The sequence below is a fragment of the Dromaius novaehollandiae genome, chromosome Z, assembly GCF_036370855.1.
Source record: "Dromaius novaehollandiae isolate bDroNov1 chromosome Z, bDroNov1.hap1, whole genome shotgun sequence".
Lineage (NCBI taxonomy): Eukaryota > Metazoa > Chordata > Aves > Casuariiformes > Dromaiidae > Dromaius > Dromaius novaehollandiae.
The window spans coordinates 35,627,608-35,650,517 of NC_088132.1; the positions used below are offsets into that span (position 1 = coordinate 35,627,608).

Sequence of the window (22,910 nt, forward strand, 5' to 3'; positions counted from 1 at the left end):
GCTTCCTGGCTGTGCACGCTCCTTCTATTATTAATGACGTGAAGAAGGATACGACAGTTTCCTGAAACTGTATCTGACCCCTGTTTGGTGTCAGGCTCGCTTATATCATCTACCAATGATAAAAGATCGTTTAGAAGCAGCAGAGCAGACAGGACGTGTTTCTTTAAGTGCCTAGCTTAAGTTTTCAAGTTCAAGGTGTATTTTGATAGATACATATGCGCTCATTAAAGCTAACAGAGTATCAGTGAGTAGATGCATGAGACACTTAAATGCATACCAGCACTTCCTCAAGGGACCTGCCAAAAATTTCGAGCTTACAGTACTTCAAAGCAAGCTCTTTTTTCAGAAAATTAGAAGCAGTCCATAGTACAAAGCACGGAGTGGCACAAGACCTCCTTTTCCGTGGTGGTACCAGGACACCTCATTGTGCTACGTCGGTCAGTACCATTTTACCATGACTGCTATGACATGCACTTCTTTAGGTTCAGGGGTTTCTCTGACAGTAAATTCTTCTTTGCACGGGGAAATATTAATTTGTTTGAAGCAATTGATAACAGAAGTGTTCTTCAGGGAACTGTCTCTGCTCCTGTCCAAGTGAATGGGAAACCTCTTACTGACTTGAATGGTGGGGCGTCAGTCCCTCCACTTCCATTATTTTATTCTGAGATTGGCTATTTTTTGTCAGCATTTTATAAGTATTAAGTTCTTTTGACTTTCAGCTAACAAAATTCCCTTTATCCTCATAGTCGTTATTTGCAATCAGCAAAAGTAACCTCATATTTAGGTTAACCTTGTATTCAAACATTTCAGTTTTCATAAGACGTGTTTCATTTCAGGTAACACTGTCACATAGGAAAAGTTTTTGAAAGTTCATTTTTGAAATCTAGAAAAACCTACTTTGGATTGAGTTAAGCACTGGGAATTAGGGCATTGTGAAACTTTTACCTTGTACTTAGAACAGAGAATTACTAAGCAGAAGTTACATTGACCAATCCACTTTCCTTATACAGGATTGCTGAAATTTAAAAAGAAAATAAAACCAGTAAACTATTTTTAAAATTTTAATAACATGAGGTGCTATTTTAAAAAATAAATAATTTGATATACGTATCAGTTAAAACCACTTATCCAATTAAAAAGCTCATGAATTTTTCCTGCATATATTTATTAGCAATTATTTGACAGAATGCTTGTCAAACAATTATTAATATGTCGCTCTTCAAGAAGAAACTTATATTAGAATTTCAGATTAGTCTGTATTTGTGACCAGCCACAAAAGAGACAGTAGGGATAATTTTTGCTGAGTGGACATACACACTCCTGAGGAACCTGTTGCTAAATTTACAAGTCTTTTTTTTTTTCCAGGATAGTGAAGACCTGAAGCTCTGTAACACACCTCCATATTATTACTGTTACTGTTCCAGATCTAGCATAACATGTAGTCGCTCTGTTTCCCTGTGCAGACCTAAAAGAGTAATAATTAGTGTTCTAAAATACAACCATGCCTTCTCTCTTGAGCGTATATTCCCTTTTTAGCATCCCTATGAACACAGGATTTTTCCACGTTACTGGGGCATATGAGGTGGGCTGCAGCTGTAAAAAATTACTTATTGACACTACTTCATCACATTAAAAACATAAAAATGCCCTACTGGGTCCAACCGCCTAAGCCCAGGATCTAGCTGGCTCTTTTTTCCTACTACTCTTATACAGCCAGTAACTTAAGACTACAGTAACCAATAACACCCAGATCTTTCTCCAAATCTGTAACTACGAGTTGCAAGTTTGGTATCTTGTAAGCATAGTATAGACTATTTTTTCCATACCCGCACTACCTTACATTTATCCACGACGAAGTCCATCAGCTAACGTTTTGCCCAGGCGCTCCGTTTTGTGAGGTCCTTCTGGAGTTCCTAGCCATCGAGACGACACTTGGTCATCCAAGAGCTTAACATCATCCACAGAGTTGAAGATCTGTGTTTACTCGCTTCCTCTGGACATTAACGAAAATGTTAAACAAAACTAACCGCATCATCATTCCTCGGAGAACAACACTGCTGACCCTTCTCCATCCTGAAAAGCAACTGTTGAGCTCCACCTTTTGCTTCCTTTAGGATCCTTTAACCATCTTTCAAGCCATAAAAAGACTGTTCTGCAGTCCTGTGTGAACAGTTTCTCAAATATTCTTTAATGCAGAACTTTGTCAAAGACTTAAAATCCAAAGATACTGTACTTACCAGATCCTGTTTGCTTAGGACACCACTGAAGCCATGCTGACTCTTTCCCAACAGCCCATGTTTGTCCATGTACTCAGTGATCTTTATTAAAGACTATTACTGCACTGGGAAAAGAACTTAAGATTCCCTGGCCCATAGTACCTGGGATCCCCTAGGGACTCCTTTTTCTGTAGGTAGGTATTACATTGCAATTTGCCAGTCCTCTGGCATAGCGGCTGTTTGAAATGACAAGTTACACACCGTGGCCAGCAGTTCTGTAATTTCGCCACTGCGCTCTTTCAGGATTCCCACGTGGATGCCACCCTAGTTACTTATCAACATCTAACTCATCCAGTTGGTCTAATATTCTTGTATATTTACTTTAAAGTAACACATCTTCTCTGACCACCCCACTATAAGGAATAGGCAAGGCTTGAGAAACTGTACCACTTCTCAGCAATAAGGGCTAGTGCAGAGACTTCACTGAACTTCTCTTTCATAGCCTTGTCATCTCCAGGGTACTCTTTCACACCTGTGTTATCAAGCAGTCCCATTGATTCCCTAGCTGTCTGCCTGCTTTTGATGTGTTTCAAGTCCCTTTTACTATCAGTTTGGATATCCTTTCTACAGGGCTCTTCAAAATCTTTTGGGGTTCATAATTTCCTGTTTACACTTGACCTGCCATGTTTTAGGGCCTCTGTTGCTCTCCTTGCGCAGGCAAACTTTTCAAACTTTTTCAGCTTTGCAATGGGCAAATGACAGCCTCTTTGTCATCAAAAATGACAACGGAAACTGAATGAAAAAATGAAAAACCAAAACAATACCCATCTTCCAGAATGAAACAACAAACACTGCCCAGAATAAATGACAGCATATTAAAATTCTGGCATCCCTTTTCTCTTTCAGAAAGGTATAAGGAGGAGTAACTTGTAACTTGTGGTCACTGCCGCATTTAGCTAGTATGCCTCTGCAATGAAGTATCCCCACTGCGCACTGGCCTAGCACGAGCCCTATGCACCACTTAAATCCCACTTAATCCATCAAAATAGAGCCTAAGTGGGATTTAATTAGCAGAGAGGCCTCCTCGCGCCCCTGTGAACCGGAGTGAATTCCACCTTTCCTTGCCAGCTGAACCTGACCGATTTGAAATTCATTAGTTGAAGTGTTACATATTCATCAGGCTGAAAGGAAAACACATTCATGCAGAGAGATCATTACGGAGGGGGAAGGAAACCAACTCCAGCCCAAGTAAAGCGGGGTGTGAATGTCTACCGGGGCCGATAGCAAGTGCCTCCCTGAGCACGGCTGGGCAGCGCTGCCGGCTGTCAGCCAGGTCTGCGGCACTGCCCTGCACACACCCACCGAGCACGCCGGGACCCAGGCCACAGGCTGGGCACATGCCCCAAAGCTGCTGATCGTTTTCTAACAAAACAGATGTTTTGACCTCTGTTGCTCCTCCGAAAGCTAATGGAGTGCATCAAAACAGCAAAGGTAAAACTAACGCTTTGAAGTTCCTTCAGAGAAGGAATTAAGAGGCATTTTTGCTATGTAAACACAGACCCGCTTCCAAATAATTCACATACATCTAATTAATAGTTTTGTGCTATAGATACTGAAGGAATTAAAGCTGGAGCTGAGATTATAACCTTCTGGTTTCACTTATTACATCTATAGAGAATGTTCATTTTGTTGTGCAGCTTTCTGTCCTCGGTCCCTATTCAAACGTCTTTCCTTTTGCGATGTGCTATAAGGACAATTGAAGCACAATTCACTCAGTTCTTTTCAACAGATGCAGGCAGGGTTAAAAATGTGCTTCTCCATTTTGCAATAAAGTCAACTTTCTTGTTCATGGACTACTCAGAAACAGCAGAGAATAAACATTTAAAATTGTGTGGCTGATGCCCCCATTTGAAAGAAGAGAAGTCCTCTGGCCCTTATTTTGGAGACACCTTAACATTTGTTTGATTTTTTTTGTTGTTGTTATTCAAGCAAGTGCAGAAGTATTTGTAGGACTGGATTCTGGGTAAGGATGAAGAAAATTTAAAATAATGATCGTATTTTATGCCTGCCAACTATAATTCCATTATATTTTAAAATGCGTGTCTGTGACACTGAGGAGTTATGTACAACAGCAGCTGAGCTTTCTGTGCATTGATACCACACTGTGTCATTTTAATTATACAAAATATATCGTCACACTCCATAACGTCAGAGTTATTTTTCTTTTTTTCTTTACTTTTTAAAACAAAAGGATATTTAATTTAAAATCATACATTAGCACATCATTAAAGCTGCAGTTTTTGAATGCATGGCAGTATCTGCCAAACCTAAGACCTTACAGCTATTTGAAAGCACATACATTGATTTCTGTCGGAGGTAAGAATGCCGCTAAGTATTCCTCCTGGATATGATTGCCATCCTTACTGGCGAGCCTCGGTATATTAAATCTGGTGTGGATATCTACATCACATCTATAAAGGAGACTCCATGGAGAGACTCAAAAGGCACAATTGGTCAAGTCAGAAAAGGTGCATTCCTTTCATTTACTATGGGCACAAAATAGGAACCTGAATCTATTACTCATGCCTATCAACAAGCATCGTAACTTAACACACAGTAGTTACTACAAAGATGTCAGATGCTTAGGGCAGTCTACTGGGACACTGCAGTAATTCAGCGTGGATCCAGAGCTCCCCTTTCTGCACAGCCTTGAAGGGAGGCAAGTTCACATTAAGTTGTTACAGTGATTACGACATCCTATGATGCCTTTCAGACTCATTTCTCCAGCTGTCTTGCCCTCAGGGTTTGCTCTCCTACGTATTTTCAGAGCATGCCTAATGGCTTGCGTTACAAAACGGAGGCAGAAGTCCTACTCCTCTCCTAACAGCCAAGTTCAGCGGTTACAGAACTCACTGGAGATACTAGCTTCTGCTCCACTGAATATTGCTTTATTATATCTTACTTTTCATATACCAAGCTTCATAAAGGGTTATGTCTGCCTGCAGCCAGAGAAAGTCGGGAGACCGCAGGCATTTGCTGCAGGCAGTACTGTAGCAGTTCCCTGCTCCTATGCAGGTCTCAGAGGATTCTGCTATCAGACATGGAGGCCCAAATAGGAAAAATGCAAGTAACAAAAGAAGCTTTACTTTTTATTGAAAATGTAAAAATCATGTGAATCATGTACAGTATTTTCTCATAAGGAAAATTTTAGCTGTTTCATAACGTTTCACAAAACTGTAAAACATTTTATTTTTATAAAGACTTTTTCATAAAACAAAGATAAAACTAAAGTAGTATTACAAAGCTATTTTCTAAGTCATCAACAGAGAACTGAAAATGTTTAACAGATTAACTCATACAAGTGGCAGGAGGAAGGACTCCTCGTTTGTAAAACTGCAAAAGGACACACAAAGGTATAGAGGGGCATGGGTCTTTTCTTTCAAAACGTTTAAAATCAAGTGACATGTTAAAACAGTACATACGTGGTTTCATAGGATGGTACAAGTTCTAGGACTGCATTTCTCTACACTACCTCGAACAGTGCAACAGTGATTCAGTGTAAATCTCTACAGTGTTTCATTGATTCAATACTTGTGTTCAAGTATGTGTCCATGAGAATGATCAAAATCCCTACTTAGCTATTTTGATTTTCCTGTTTATAATAGGTTACAAGTTACAGTAGATTCTCTCCTACAGTATGTTTCTAAATCAAATGAACTGATTTCACAATACATTCTGTAATAACCTGTTCAATAATGTTAGCTTACTCACCTCAACATCTGTTGCAAAATACGCAAGATCATTCTGACTCTGAATGCCAAAAATATAATAAAATTAAAAAGGGCTTTATTTCCATATACAGCAAAACTATTCAGCTAAATTAAAATAAATTCAAGATAACATGATGGCTTTTTTTGGCAACAGAGAGACGACCCCTACTGAAAATAAACATTTAAAATACTAATTATTATTATTTTTTTAATTCTGATAAATGTATCCAAAATTGTTCATATAAAAATTAATTATGAAAACCTCAGAGGATAAAACAAGTAGGATGTCTAACCAAAACAATAAAGGATGTCTGGCAGGCAAAAATAAATTAATTTGATTAAATTATATGTAATCTGATAATATTTGGTCTGAAGAAGCATGTGTGTGTGTGTGTGTGTGTGTGTGTGTGTGTGTGTGTGTGTCTGTATGTGTGTGTGTGTGTGTGTGTGTTTATGTGTTTATGTGTTTATGTGTTTATAAATAATAAGATTGCAAAGAGCTGAGAGCCAGCCAGCCAGCCTGACCAAGGTCAACTCTTTTGTTGCATTTTTTGCGCATAAAAGTCCCTGCATGTCTCACAGCAACGCTGATACCACCTCATGTCTTGACAGAGGTTCTTCTCTCGTATCACCCTGCAGTACACAGGCCACTGGTCTCCCAGGCACTTGAAGGTTAAAGCAGCTGTGAAACAACAACAAAAAAAGATCAAATACACTTAACTAAGCGTTACACTTATTAGTGAAGGATCAGGTAGCAAAGGTGGAAAGGACACCAGAAGTGTATCCATGGATGGAAAAGGAGAATAACATAGTTCAGATTTCAACAAAAGAAAAAAGAATCCTCATTAGAATGGAAAAATCCTGAATATAATGTTGTCAATATTTTAAACAGTAGAATTTTTGAAATAATAGAATTTTTGAAAACAGTTTACTGTTATAGATTAGAGCAAGTTGCATTGAAACTCAGGAGAGGAGTAAACCCGTGTTTCTGTGCTGCACAAGGATGAGCACAAAACAGCTCCAGACTCCAAGTATCGCAGGGCAGCGGCTTGGACTGGGGTGGGGGCACAAGAGCCAGCTCCAGTACAGTAGCACTGGGGCGGCAGCTCCAACGAAGCAGCACTCGGACCGAGACAGAGGCCACCACTGGAAAAAGAGGAGGCCTCAGCTTGAATGATGCTAGAAAGTGGTTCTCAGTTATGCCTATAAAGGGATTTTAAAAAATATTTTTGTAAAATCAGGGGCAGGTAGGAAAAGGTATGGAACTAAAGCAAGGAGACTGCTGTCTGTTTTCCAATTCAACTTGGTGCACAAGATATCAAGACTTTGTGCCGTCTTGCAAATGAATGGAAATTGAATAAAACTACACAGTGACATCCCTAATTTTTCTCTGTAAGTGAAACAATCTACTAGACCTTTAATTTTGTCCGGCCCCTTAGATCAAAGGGACCCAAATATATTGTCTCGCTAGCTTGAACACTACAGGTGCCACACTATGAGGCATCCTTATAAGCACCAAGGTTTGAAGACAGTTAGAAAGTCCTGTGCTACACTTAGTAAAGCAAATCTACTCTATCCAGAAAAATGAAACTTACAGTACAGAATCACTATCTGTACAGAGCAGATTTCAGCAACAGGTCAATACACTTGTCCAGTAGCCCAATTATCTCATTTTTGCATCTCAGATGCACAGATACTGTGTATTTCCTACTTTTTCTCTTCTTTTAAAGTACATCCGAATGTTGATTTTTAAATTATCTTCTGAGTCCAATTGCCTGACTGCATTACCCTCTTTTTAGTCACTCCAATGGATCGTTCCTCCTCCATGTCAAAGTCAGGCCTTACCACCATGTCTTTCAATAGCTTATCCTCACCCAGCTATTCAGGTTGTTCTATTAATACTCTATTACCACTTTCTAACTCCAGGAATCCCTACCTGCCAACTTCTTTCTCAGAAACCTTCTAAAAATGAGAAGAATACCATACAAGACCAAAAAGCCACCACTTCGTTCACTCTGCCCACGTTCTCTCCAGCAATCATGAACATTCAGATTTAGAAATCTGGCTATTCTTCCTGTTGCACAAAACAGGCTTATTTTCATTTGTATTGCCTCTTTTCTTTTGAAGCCAGCTGTTCACCCATCCACCTGTTTCACTTAACAAGTCCTTTTACAGTGCTTATCACAGAAGGACCCGGGTGCCAAATTTGGATCTTAGCACATTCACTTATTCAATCTGCAGGACATACACAGAATATGGGAAAACAAGGAAAAACAGGACACGAGAAAGAGTCTCCAAAAATCACTATAAACACAGAATTGACAAAATCAGTCTCAGGGATTATTTGAGTTACTCTCATTTCTTTAAAAAAAGGAAAGAGAAAATGAGTTTTTTTGTAAAAAAAAAGAAGTAGAAATAGATGACACAATCCACATCAACTTCCACTAGTGGTACCCCCAAATCCAGGGGATCTGTACTGCATAAGAGGAATAGACCTGGAGGCCAAAACAATCCTTATACTGAAGAGAAGCATAGCAGATTACTAACATCAGTGCTACATAATCCCTTCTACTTGGACAAAATAGCCCAAACCCTTTTTGTGGCACTTCAAATTAAGTCAAATTTTAATCAGTCTGAAGTTACATTTATTCCTATAAAACTCTGGTTTGTTTTGCTCTGCAACACAAAGCTGCGTCTACCTCCCTGGATGCAGAGTGCCAGTGATGCAGCAATGGCCTCTCGCTTCTGAGAGATCAGTTGAACAAAGCAAGGTAAAATGCAAAGGGCAACTTTATAACAGTGAAATAGCAGATGAAGAGGGCCATAAGCAACAGCTGCCATCTCATCCAGCAAACTGAAACAATGACTACAGCACAGAAATGTCTAAGGGTTAAAAACTTCAAAGAGAAATACACTTCACTGGCTCAAAGGAAGGATTACACACAGCCTGAAACATTAGACTTGCTTTCCACGCAGGAGTAATCTATTTGACAGGAGGGTTTATCTTAACGGCTCTGGAAAATCATCTGGAAAGGGTATGCTGTCCTACAGCAAGCCTTTGAATATGCCCCAATCATGCTCAAGGAGCAGAGTAACCTTTCAGGGAGCTAATGATAAGACCATCATCAACTCTCCAGTAGGAAATGACAATTAACAGAATTAACAGCTCTGTGCTTACGCAGTAACATAATTCCTTTAAGAGCAACAGAGATCCAGAGGAACTCACTGAATTTAATACAGCAAATCACTTCACAATCGCAATTTTCTTTTGCATGCCCTAATGCATCAGACATAGAGTATAGAAATCTGAGTTAAAGACAAGTGAAAAGAACTATTTATATTTATTCCTCTAATAAGGGTCTCCTTGATCTCATGAAGACTATGAGAATATTTATGAACTTTTAAAGAGAAAACCAGGAATTTTACTACTTTAGAAATGTTTGATAAAATGGAGTGGACAAATATATATGAAATAAATTCTTAGGCCTAAAACAAACATATTTTCATCTAAGATGTTTTGAATCCATAATATAATATAGTCCCATAATATGGTCCTTCCTTGGAAAACAAAATGCTTTAACCTTCTGAGGCACTGTCTCTGATAGAGACACTGGGAAACTGAGACAGAGAGATAAGTATTTGGAAACAATTTGCATCTCCTGAGTCCCACTTCCATGTTCTCAGACTGGGACCATCATTACTCCAGGCAGAGAAAGAAGACTAAAAAAGTAATGCACAGCAGAAATGTGGTATTTTAATTGCTTACCTAACCTGGGTGATGTTATTGTGTTAACATTGATTTTCTCATTGCAGGGCTGAAGATGACAGGGTCTGTAGGCTGCAGGCTTTTCAGAGGAAAAACATTCGTTGCCGTGCCTTCCTGTGATCTTGTGCATGCACTGGATGACTCGGGACTGCATTCCTTTGCCACAGGTAACAGAGCACTGGAAAGCACAGAGCACAGACAGTCATTGGAAAGGAATTTTTCCCTGTAAACATGAAGGTACAATGCCAATCCGGCTGACGTCAATGGCAGTTACTTCAGTTATCAGTAACCCAAGATTTCTGCTTTCCGCCCAGTTGCCTAAAAGAAAATCAATTAAAAAGCACAAAACATTTGGCAGTATCACTGAAGCACTGATTTCAGCTTCCTGTTGCTGTCAAGGCCTGTTCTGCAAAGCCAGTGATGAGACTGAAGTGCAATGATGTGCCCAAACAGAGCAAGGGCTGTTCTCCTCTTTCTAGTTCTTAATTTACTCTTATGAGTCAATGTCAGTGAGAGTGATGGGCAAAAAAGAAAGACTCAGAGACACTGAGGAGAGCAGCTTATTGTAACGAGCCATTACTCCTCCTGCCACTGCTCTTTGCATTAAGCAGTGATGCCTCCTCCTGCTTTTCCTTCACATCTTCAAGTTTTCATGCATCTCCCACAGATGAAGCACACACGATGTGCGAGATGCTGCCCGGCCTTCAATCAACCTTCCCATCTTGTTGCCGCAGGGAATGAGGTGAGAAAAGAAAACTGTAAAACACTAACAATGGTAACTTTCTGCTTCTATCACTGTAAGATAATATCCTGGGAAGGAAACTTGGGCAGTGCCTCACAAATACATACGAAACCTATTCTGGACCAAGGAAATATACCCTTTCCTCTTCACTGACATTTTATGAACAAAATTTCACAGCACAAAGTATTATTTGTCCAGCACCATTGCTTTAACTACAATTTCATTGCAAAAAATTATATATTGTAATTTGTTCCTACATGCTAGTGATTTTGACTCATGTAACTACAAATTCCATTTAGTTTTGGAAAAAATTTACAACAGAGAACATCCTGAAATATTACTTTAATTTCTTGTATTTCATGATATGAGCATTGGCTGCAAATCCATGCCACTGCCATATGCATAATCCTGACAGCACTTTTAGTCTAGCAAATTTTAATTTCATAAATATTCTCAAAACATTTCCACCAGATGTTCTGGATTCCATATCAGTATGCCCTGAAAATCAATTCCCAAGTCAAGTGGTAATATATATATGTCAACAGTATGCCTGATTCCTCACTGCCTTGCATAGTCCTCTCCTCTGTATACCAAGTGGCTAGTCTGATGTTATAACTGCCAGTAAAAACACACATTTTTGGAAGGGCCATGTAAAATTTTAAACATACGAGCCAAAGCAAAAATGGGAATTGGGAAGTTTCAAGAAATACCTGGAAAAGCATTGAAGAAAGAGAGAGAGAGAGAGAGCGAGCGAAAGGAAGCGAGCGAGGAAGCGAGAGCGAGCGAGGAAGCGAGAGCCAGGAAGCGAGAGCCAAGGAGAGGGTGCTATAACGACAGAAGCTCCCCTACCACCCTACATGAAGATGCAGATAGTTGGAGAAGTAGAATATACCAAGCCTCCAAAGAAACAGTAACATTTGAGTGTAGAGTTTTTACCCTTTACATGTCATCTACGTGCTTCTGGATGACATTTTAAACACTGTTATTTGGAGGAAAAATTTACGTGTGCCGAATGGGAAACAGAGAGCTCCCACCCAAACATGTAACCCAAGAGTGGTGAGACATGTTTCACTCCGAAAGAGTTACGAGAGACTAGGATATACACTTGAAGGGTGTTCTCAGAAGTGACTGAACAGGGTTCAAAGCACACTCCAGCTTATAGCCACATGAAATTAAACATTGGCATCCTATAGTGGACTTGATGCGGACCAGAAGTGGACTTCTGTTCTCACTGATATAAATCAGGAGTAACCCCACAAAGTCAACAAAGCTGTTATAATTATTTGCAAATTTAATCAGACACAGCCTGCATGGTCCAAGGCATACACAGACATTCAATGAAGAATACACAATTTTCTTTTCAATAGCAACCACAACTTCACATATGACCCAATATGCCGATTATAGGAGTAAATCCAGCTAGCACTGAAATCTTTTCAAAGCAGAAGTCTCTCATGAACTTTGAATTTTGTACTCTGCATTTAAACTGCATGAGAAAAAGACTCTCAACAGAATCCCTTTTCCTGAATTCTATGCCTTTCTCCTGTGCATCTAAAAATAGTCTCATTTCCTATAATGACCAACATTATAGATGATAAGCATATATTACTGCATATATACACCCCCAAATTTAATCACCAACAGCCAGAACATTGTTGATTTTAATCTTGCCAAAATTCCAGTCACTTCTTGGATTTTTCTCTCCATAGTTTCAGGCAAATTTCATTAGTATATTTTGATGGACTAGTGAGAGAGACAATAGAATAGCAAAATTAAGAAACCATAAAGCAGAGAACAATTGGAAGATGACAGTATATTGACTCTAAAGATTATCACAGTGATACTAGTTTAGAATAATTTTGCATGCAGTATATATTTTTTTTCTCTTTGGTAAAACTTTTTCCTGTTTATTAAATAAACAAAGCTGGACTTTGTGTGAACTTGTAACATGCATGTGTCCTCTTTTATCAATTACAGAGAAGGAGGACAGGTAAGGTGGATCTGATGCATACAATCCCTTGAAAATAATTTCTCTGCGCCTAACCTTTGGCTATCCTAAAATAAGCAAATGAAACCTAGCAGTTGGGAGCAGTGGAAGGAAGTGAGAATGCGATTTGAAACCACTGGATTTCTGCTGTCAAACTGGGCTCCAATGGATTAGCTGCTAATTGTTAATGGAGAACAAGTTACATATGTAGGTGCCTTTCTGGAAAACACTGTGCCAGCAGCCACATCTTATTTATATCAAATGAGTTCTGGCTGGAATGCTTCAAATGACTGCAATTGAGACAATATGCAACAAGTAGACAGATTTCTCTCTGAGGTAATTGCTGTTTAGGCCTTGAATTTCTATACAGAATTTAGCAAGATTTTGGCATTAACAACTCAGTCAGAAAATTAACATCCCCTTAGTGATCGAGCCACTGTATTTTGCATAATGGTGCCCTTTGTTGGGTATCTCAAAGAGCTCTATGAAGCATTACCGTAGTTTTCTATTCAAAGATATATAAATCTGCAAACATAATTTTAGTCTTGCATGACCCCTTAATATCACCCCAACTTCAGAGGAGGAAACTGAGTCTAAAGGATAATGAGATGACATGTCTCAGGTGACACGGGAAATATGTGGCAAAACAAGAAATAAAATGAGTCACCTGTCTCCTCCTCGCCCCCCCCCCCCCCAAAAAAAAATGTACTAATATTTAACTTCGCATTAATTTATAACTCTGGGAACTTTTATTAAGGCTTGAAAGGTGATTGGGTAAAACCATCAAGAGGCAGGGCTACCAAGCTGATTTGCACTCTAAACTTTCAAAGCCAGGTTGATTGGTTTAAAAGTAAAAAGAGACTTTTCAAAATTGCTAGTGTTTTAAACTCAACCAGAGATCTGGCAATGAAGCTGTTCTTCCTTGTTCAAACAACATCAGCAGCAGCATGGAATCTAAATTCAGAATTAATTTAACATTTCTACTGACTATCTATGCGCCAGAAAAAAATTCAGGTCACTTTACTGTGTCTATGTCATCTCTGCCACATTCTAGTCATATGAAATAGAATATTTATTAGCAAAATCTACAGTTGGAGCAGATACACATAGGGCAGAAGAACTATTTCTAGACAGTCATTTTAACAGCACTTCAAAATAAAATGAAAAAGTTCAGATATTCTATTTTATTTGCATGAAATTTGGGAACATATATCTCAGGTATGGCACCTCACAGCCATTGCCAACTGGCTAGCAGTTGTATTTGCTAGCTACACAAACAGCTACACAACAGTTCAGGTTGTCTCCACTAAGGGGTCTCATACCTGACCCCGTGCCACAAACGCACCAGCCAACTGCTGGCATAACTGTGCGCAGCCACTGAATATTGGAGAATATAAGGCACTCATAGTATTTCCCTTTTTGCCTGTGCAAGGGTATGAACTTAGTCCAATATCACTAGAAGACTCTGCAGTTCCTGCAAACCAGCTAGCTGCAACTCAGAGCGATAGCCCTGACCCTCATTTTGGCACTCACCTGACTGCATAGGCACATCTGCACTCTAGCTGAGGCAAAGTTTTCCCAAACTCTCTCTTAAGCTTGACCCACTTTTGGATTTGCTCTCCTTGAAAATATTCAACCAGAGGCAAATAACACTCGCTATATCTGCAGGTGTCACATTTTAGGCAGCAGTTTTGGCATGCAGTTAAAACTGCATAGCTTCTGTATACTTCTGCAGTTTCCATATTTAAAACTGCAGAAGATTTTCAACCTACAGCAAATAAAAATACTTCACCTTTACATATTCATCAGTGAATTTAGTCAGAAAGCAATCCAGTCTGCCAAAATTGATTGTTTTACATGATTTTATAAATACAAAATATATAAAATTTACAGCAAACACCCACTCCAAACCAATGTGCAGCAACCTGCAGAGACTAAGCACATCTCAGATTAATTTCGACTCCTTGTTTTCATTACTAGCAAATGGAGAGTGTTTTTCTATAGATCTTCTTCCCCTTCTCCCAAATTTTACACTTTTATATGCTATTCCTTATTGTTGTGGTGGTCCACTACTTTTCATTTCTGACTGTTCAGATGACCTACATTTTAAGGCCATGTAACTGATTAGCAAAAATTCCCGCAGGACAACTGTGTTTGTAGGTTTAGACTAAATGTTCTAATATGCAGCCAGAGTTTTTTTTATGTGGCTGTTAATCTGTGCATTTTGGACACAGTCCTAAAGGTACTGTAAAACCGTTCAAGCAGCAAGACATGTAAAACATTCCTGTTAAAGATTACAAAAGATTCCTGGATAAATATAGTTAACAGCTATTTTTTTTGAAGTTTCTCTTTCTTTCAAACAAAAACTATCCGCCCTATTTGAATTTTGTCCTACTTTTGAACTTCTTTTAGACATAGTTTCAGGGACAGATAGCTAGGCGTTAAATATAACAATCCTCACACTTGGCATGCACACCAGTTACCCAGGATTCCTTCTTTCTCTTCCCTGCCAAAGATATATATTCTGGAGAGAATACATATTCCCATGGCCAACAGCTGAGGAAGGTGCTGTAATGCCTTAGTTGTTTCCAGCTGGCCTTTGTAAGAAGTAGGAATTCCTAAATTAAGGGAAAAATTGTCACTGGCAGACAGTAACGGTCAAAACCTATCTTTCTGCCAAGCCAAGAGGCAATCATTGCAGAGACCGATACAATCCACAATGAAAAACTCAATCTGTGACAATGTTAACAGAATTGACTTGGACAATTTATTTTCAAGAATAAATGGGTTGTTCAATAAAAAGTTTTTACAAGTCTAAGTAGCATTCAAAGTGGAGAGTGATGTTCTCATAAGGAAACTCAATGATGACTTCTACTGGAAATTATTAGCAGAGCATTCCTAATCATTTATGTATACGTTTGTCAGTTCCAGCATTTAAGCAGTTTCAACTTTCTAATAAAGCAAGCGTGAAACAACAGAGCAAGCATTCAAGCATTAGCAAAATATTAGTGTACATGCTCACAATCTTTTTGCTTAACCTTGTATTTTATAAAGTTTGCTTTTGAAGGCAGGTAGTAGGTAAAATGGTGTAATTGCTTTCAACAAAGGCTTTAAACTGAGTTTAAAAATATTCTTAAAGGTTGCTAAACAAAGCAAATCATCTGCAGCTTATTTATGCACTATTTATTTTTTTATAAAGGCATTGGTGAATAGTACAGCTAACACAAAAAAAGAGACTAAGGGATCCAAACATAAGATGGAGCCTGAGTTCTCCCATGCATCATTTCCAGGAAGGTTGTTCTGTCTCTCTCATTTCTGACACACCCAACACCTCGGTATGCAGATGCCAAATTTAAATTTCAGAACTTGTGCTAAGTTTAGCTGAAAAAATTCTGCTGTTGGTCTCTAAGTTCAGCAGCTTCATTTGTCTTTTTTTAGTATTCTTATTTCCTTTCTTCCTTCTTTTCTTTTTTTCCCCCTTTTTTATTTTCAGCTCTTCATTCTCGAGTATTCATTAACACTAGATAACTGTTCAAAAGAGATAACATTTGAAAGGAAGACAGACACAAGCCCTGGCTCACCTTTGATAAGTTGGACTAGGGATGGGGCTGTAATGAAGGGAACCCTGATTCTGATTGGACTATTTTTTTTTTTTTTTTTAATCATTTTTAGCTTCTCACAGAGATCAATTACATCATTTGGTGGAAGGTAAGGAAAACTGTCTTTGGTAATGACAAGAAGCCACTGAAAATTTATGAGTATAATTTGAATGCCAAAAAACCATAAGGCATTTGGTGTAATATGATTATTAGAGAGATGACCAAAAAAAATCATTTTTGCTAGGCTAGCATATGAAAATTTCTCCCCTGGCAATCCAAGCTTGAGAGTTTGTTCCAAGCCACTACCATGTAGGTTTTCCTTTTCCCCACAAACAGAAGTCTGATTATGGACCTATCATCCCTCCATGCCCCCAGATACTAAGTTAAGAAGTTCCTCGAAAGTTCAAAGTGAAGGTTAACACTTGAGAATAAAGCTGAAAGAATTCTATGTATGACAATTTTGATTCACAAAAACAACAAACTGTACTATAGTCCCTCACTTGCCCCCTGAATCAAGGAAGGTATCAGCATTTTCCTCCTACAATAAATTATCTACGTCAAAACACATAGAATAGTTGGAATACTGCAGTAACTATAGGAAGTAAGGTTACTCTATACATTTTATACAAAGTACAAGATGGACTTTACTTTCCATATATTCTCAATTTTGTATTTAGGCTTTCTATAAATCTACATTTAACACAAAAGCACATACAAGTTTAAATCAGACCGTTTTTAGTACATTTCTCCTCCTGAAAAATCAATTCTTTATTCTTGTCTGAGACCTCAGACAAACTGTTTGATAGTATTTGACACTTGAATGCCCTTGGATTTTACAAAAAGATAAGCTGGTGAATTTTGACACAATACATCAATATTCTACAGTGCTGTAGCATTCTACTGTAAAAAGGAGAGACATTCATACTTACTGACTATAAACAAATATAGCCTCAAAGAACACTTAAATTTCAGGACAAGCCTGAATTTTCTGTGAAAAAGTGAGTTAGGCAATTGGTCCATAACACAAGCCAACACTTTCACCATCACATTTTTATCTCTTTTCTTTCGGTTAAAGACACCTAGCTAAACGTATGTTCCTGTTTAAGCTTAAATGCATCTTGGCCCTGTGATACACTAAGTCGACTGAAGACCATTACTGTGTATAGGCCTATCAGGCATCTATAGGGCAAACATAAGATTATTTACATGCTTCTCAGTGATGTGAAGCCTTAATTTTTATTTTCCCAGTTTTCTAACTTGTCTTTGTCCTTCAGAGTCTTTAAAGAATGTGTGTATATATACACACAGCAGAAACCAAATATTCAACTTTTTTTTTTTTTTTTTTGTATTAAAATAGATCTGTGTTGGTTGTGATATTTTGAAAGGAGGAAAGTGGAAGAAAACCTCAGGAAGACTATTTCTTTAGCATCTTTACCTCCAGCCAAGGAAACAACTCCACTCAACAGCACTTTTACAGAACTGGGGCTTAATCTCAGTGACTCTACAGATATTTTACAATTCAAGCAATATTAAGTGTTTGCCTAAGGCCTTCTGTTGTTTTTAAAGTGTGTCAGCAAATAAACTGGAAGGAAACAATTATTTGTTCAAGCCATGTGATAAAATCAGTTATTCAGGTGCAACTTGTATCTGTGTAAGAGGATTCACACTCAGTGAATTAGACTCTATATTGCCAGCAGTTGATTTTTTTTAAAAAAAAAAAAGACACCACACATATATGCAACATATTGCATATATTACTGCCATTAATGCTCAGTGATAAAGCAGACATTATATCTCACACTTTCGTATCTGAGACACTACTGTGTGGTCTTCTGTGTGTCAAAAGATGACTTTCCATAGATGATAGCTATTGGATGTGCAATCAAGAATATGACAATCTGAAAGAAGCTAGATTTGAAGTCCTCATAATTACATTCCTCTTTTCTCTAAAATTTATTGGAGTATGTGGCTGTGGTCTGATGAAAATGAACTCTCAAAGTAATTTCAAATATTAGCCTTTGAATACATAATTTAATGTTAGCATATATTACAGTGCCTGCCTGCTGCTCTGTACCTTTCAGGGAAAAGCCTAGCTCATCAGCACAAAAATGTAATTAAAGGATTATGGCATTTCTAATGAAAAGACAAGTCAAAGAATCCACAAAGAACATAAACAAAATGTCATAGGAAAGAAAAAGCTCCAAGAAACCTCTCTCTTCCCAAAGCTTCTATTGTTTTATGTATTTACTTTTCAGAAATAAATTTATGTCCAAAAAACTGTTCTGTGCAACATAAAGTTAGGTATTTGCCTTTAAATAGCATTATGACATGCAGTGCTCTCAATTTTTTCCAGTACAGTTATAAGTAAATGAAAGAGCTCATCCCAAACAATAATTTTATTTCCATTCACTATATCTATTGTATATTAAATCACAAAGATCTGAAGCGATAGCAGGTACCTAAGCCAAATGGATTTGAAAGACATTAAAAAAAAACCTGACAGTTTATGAGGAAACTGAACTTTAAGAACTTTTTTGGCTGAAATACTACGACTCACATAAAGGTCATTACTTTTGAAAGAAAACATTAAAATAGAAACAGAAAATGAAGTAGAAAAATGTTTCACAGATTATCAGCAAAACTTCCACCGGTCAATTTTCTCTTCAAAATGTACAAATACAACCACTGGAAGAAAATGGATTCCCAAAAAATGATTCTAACTGTTATGTTATGTTGAAATGTAACACTTTCATTGTGTGTGATGAGGTCACCCAAAAGTAGGACTGTCCTGAGGGAGCTATCAGAGAGGCAAGAGGGAGACGATGCTAACCTATGCGAGCTGTTGTGACACTGTGATAAATTTAACAAAGATAGACCATTACTTTTGGGTGAACTCTGTTCTCTGTCAACACTATTGGAAGTCCGTGTGGCAAGACTAGATGAGGGAACTCTAGAGATTAAACATAAACCTATGAACAATAGCCTTCTGCACTGAAACAGCATGGATAAAGCAAAACAAATCTTTCTTCCAAAACTTAAAGATCAATAATATTCCCTGTAATTCATTAAAACTGGTAGGTGAATAATATTAAGAAGGTATTCTGATTCTGTTTTTTAGTCAGAAATAGCATGTAAATTTAAAACTATTTCAAAATGCATTTTCAAAAATTAGCTATCATGTTTTTAAAAATATTTTTAAAATGTCCTGTTACGAGACATTAGAAAATAGTGAAAAATGAGATTCACAAAATCAACAGCAAACAAGAAATAATTATAAACACTTCTGTGACAAAATGGTAAGGACTTCATAGAGAATCAAATTTATTTCAAGAATGAATAACTGAAGCAGTGTTATTTACCTTAACTGCATGAAAGATAGGATAAAAAAATGCATGGAAGAAAAATGTTATCCAACACACACACACAAAAAAAATCTAGATTCTACAAAAGCAGAAGGTTTGCATAAATTCTAACAGAACCCAAGTGAACCAGCTCAAATACTTAAGCATTGGCAAATCATACAGTCAGAGAGACTGAGGAAAACATTTGGATGGTCTTGGAGATGGATGATGTTGGAGATGGAGACACATCAGGCAAAAGAACACATATTGGACTAAGTCTCAGCACTGGACTGAGAAATTCAATCTTTCAGTACACATTAGCAGGTTTGGAAGAAGGTGTCAACCATCGGAGAAGAAAACTCTAGACATCATCATGAATAGACTGATGAAATTATTTGTCTAATGTGTATCACCAAGCAAAAGTGAGAAAGAGCATTAAGACAGAAAAATGCAGTAATATATGCGCACAGCCAAAGCCTACACTGGAAAAAAAAAAAGTTGCTGTAAGAACGGTTTGGTGTTCAAAGTGTCAGGGAACTGGAGGTCTGTTCCCAACTGTGGGACTAGCCACATAACGGCAGATAAACTGCAGTGTTTTCCAGTTTGTTTAGCTGAGACAACACCTACACTACCTTATACTGGGAATGTAGCCCCAGGTACATCATCACGTATTGTAAAGAGGCTGGAGATCCTGATGAATAGACTATATATACATGTATGCAACACATTTATTTCAGTTGAGTGAAAGTCTGAGAAAACAAACCAGAAGTGGCTTTTCTTGTTTGTCTTTGCCCCCTCTCCCCTGTACCCCACCTCAATGTTACTTCTAATTCCATTAGCTTCTTTCTTAGTTATTTCCTTGTCACATTATTTGATTTTTTTTTTCCCTGAACATAAATTCAGCATAGCTCCTTGGGATACTGCAAAATTTTGATGGTCCATGTAGTCCCTACCTTATAATCACTTGTTGAGAATAATCTTTTTAGTCTGGATCTGAATGAGCTAAGATCAGTGTTAGCACAAGGATTCAGCAGGGGTGTTCAATGTTATTACCCTTCCTCATTCGCTAGACTACTACTTGGGGCTACAGCCCTAGACAGGCTATAAGGATCTGCTTTGTAATGGATGTTTCTTAAAGTGTTAGGGTAAAGATTTCAGTGCTAAGACATCATTTATCTACTTGTGAATTATGAATCAGCCTTCCAGAAGACTCACTGTGCAAGGATCCCAGGGGTCCTTAATAAAACTTGGCTGGCATTTCTGGGAGAGCATATGGTAACTCCTGGGTACAGGACATTGCTTCTGTTCAGGAATTCCCAACTCTGCTTTTATTCACTTAAATATATGTACATACACACACATGGATTTATAAGATCTCTGCAGCGTAATGCCTGGCCTTACACTATAAGGCTCACAAGCAGAAAAGTCTGGGAACTGGTATTTAGTGGCCTGGTCAAGACTGCACTAGAATAATTTGGAAGACAACGGGCAGCGGCAAAGGAGGTGACTGAAAGCTGCTATCACTCTTTCTGCCTGACCTCTGCCTTTGTAGTTGCAAAACACATCTCCCATCAGGAGCAAACTTGTCCCATCTGCCTGGTTGTGTCTGCTCCATGATATCATTACGTCTATATGTTGACAAACAGCAACGAGTAGAACTCACAACAAGCAAGTAGGCTCCTGCTATCTTCTTTGTAGCAGAAAGACTAACAGTTGCTTGAAGGCATGCTATCAGTTAGTACTTCTAGCTCTGATAATTATAGCTGCGGTATTTTTTAAACAGATTCCACACTGATTCTAATTTGCTAATTTTTTTCCCTTGAGGGTAATCTCAAACTCCTTTTTGAAAATAAGATCCAGTATCAAAGCTTAATGTTGCAATACAGGTTCATACATACAATTTTCCCTCTGTGAAGACGTTAAGTAAATGTCATGGTGCTTAAAAGTTTAACCAAACTTTCTCCCTGAAGCAATACCTTTGTATTACTCTCAGTGAATTAGGACAAGCCTTTCTACCAGTAGGTCCAAAAAAGCTGTTCCAAGAACTTACTAAATTGACAGTAACTTGTATGACCAATCTATTTCTTATGCAAACATCTCAGCTTTATTTTGGAGAGGAATTAATTTTCATTTTTAAAGAATGCTTGAAAAATATCCTTACTGCCTAGACATTCCAATTTTCACTTCATCTTCAATAGTCAGAAGATTTTTTAAAATGTCTTTGTTATAAAAAACCATTTTGGAAATCTGACTATATGCAGTTTCTGGACTCAAGACTATGAACTCCATATTCACCATGGTTGAAATGGGCTGTTAATGTTCGTGTGCAACATCAGCAGTTTTCAGACTGCCAAACATACACACTCCCACTTTTCAGTGTGAGGATGTAGGAAGAATAATTTCTTTGAACGTAGTCATTTTTATGTAAAGAAAGGTGTCAAATCACTAGGATCAATAGATAGTTTAGATATCTGAATCCAGTACACCATTAAAATATCTAGTGTATTCTCCAAATCTGGCAGTTCAAAAAAACCCCCAAAAAACAAAAAAACAAAACAATGAGACAAGCTGTTGTTACAGAAAGTAATTACAGAAGTAGGAGGACAGATGTCAACAACAAAAAATCTGCAAAATAGAGATCACTTAACATCTGTGTAAAACATGGATCACTACAGTCTATCCAGCCTAAGACAAATTGGACTAAATTGCATAGTGATTAATTTCTTAAAATTCATGCCAACACACAGAGCAATTTCTGCTTCACTAGAAATAGAAATTTGTTTTGATGATGTCTTAGATCAGTAAATAAGCCAGAGTCCAGAGTTCAATCATTCCTGTCAATTTTGAGGAGTGACAAACATTGCTAAGGCAAATGGGAGCCAGGCTGCTTTGCTCAAGTTGCAGGCTATGGTTAGAACAGAGGATGTGGCTGGAAGGACAGTCTAGGACATCTGTAAAGCTGCTCAAAGGTTCAAAATCTATGTTTGTGTACTAATGCTAATAGCAACAATATTTATTTCTGAAATATTGCTGGGTATACATGGAAGGAAATATCTATTTATTTATGAAGTTCTCAATTTTCTATTTTAGCAGTATTTCTCTCATTTTATTTTTACCAGCAGACAGTAAGAATTGCCTAGTCTCCTCAGTTATATTCCAGACCTCCTTCTTTTGTGGACTTTCCTAGACTCCTTCTAACTGCCAATGCTTATGCAGACGACTTACAAATTAACCTTTTCACTACTACCGATTTGTGTCCCTAGTGTGCATTTCAGCATGTTTCCCTGACAACCTCTCTTTAAAACTAGGAGAGTCCAAAGCAATCCAATACAACTGCTGAACTCATCCATGTTACTCTTTCTCAGGTACAAATTTACTAGTGACTATGTAAGTGAATCTCTTCTTTCCCCTGGGGGCTGTATTTGCCTCTGTCACTGGCTTCCCTTTTCCAGGCATCCTGTGCTAACTACCATAGACTCTTTTTCATAT

General features: G+C 37.9%; 1 protein-coding gene across 3 annotated transcripts in view; it reads right to left on the reverse strand.

Moving 5' to 3' along the window:
• Positions 1-5,352: 5,352 nt before the first annotated feature.
• Positions 5,353-22,910, reverse strand: part of LOC135325121 (A disintegrin and metalloproteinase with thrombospondin motifs 19) — a 149,396-nt gene continuing 131,838 nt past the window's right edge. For all 3 annotated transcript variants that reach the window (XM_064502702.1, XM_064502701.1, XM_064502703.1), the window contains 2 exons: positions 9,753-9,930; positions 5,353-6,668 (listed from right to left, as the gene is read on the reverse strand). In XM_064502702.1, coding sequence (XP_064358772.1) covers positions 6,517-6,668; positions 9,753-9,930 — 330 coding nt within the window. In that variant the 3' untranslated portion in view covers positions 5,353-6,516. The remainder of the gene's footprint in view (positions 6,669-9,752; positions 9,931-22,910) is intronic.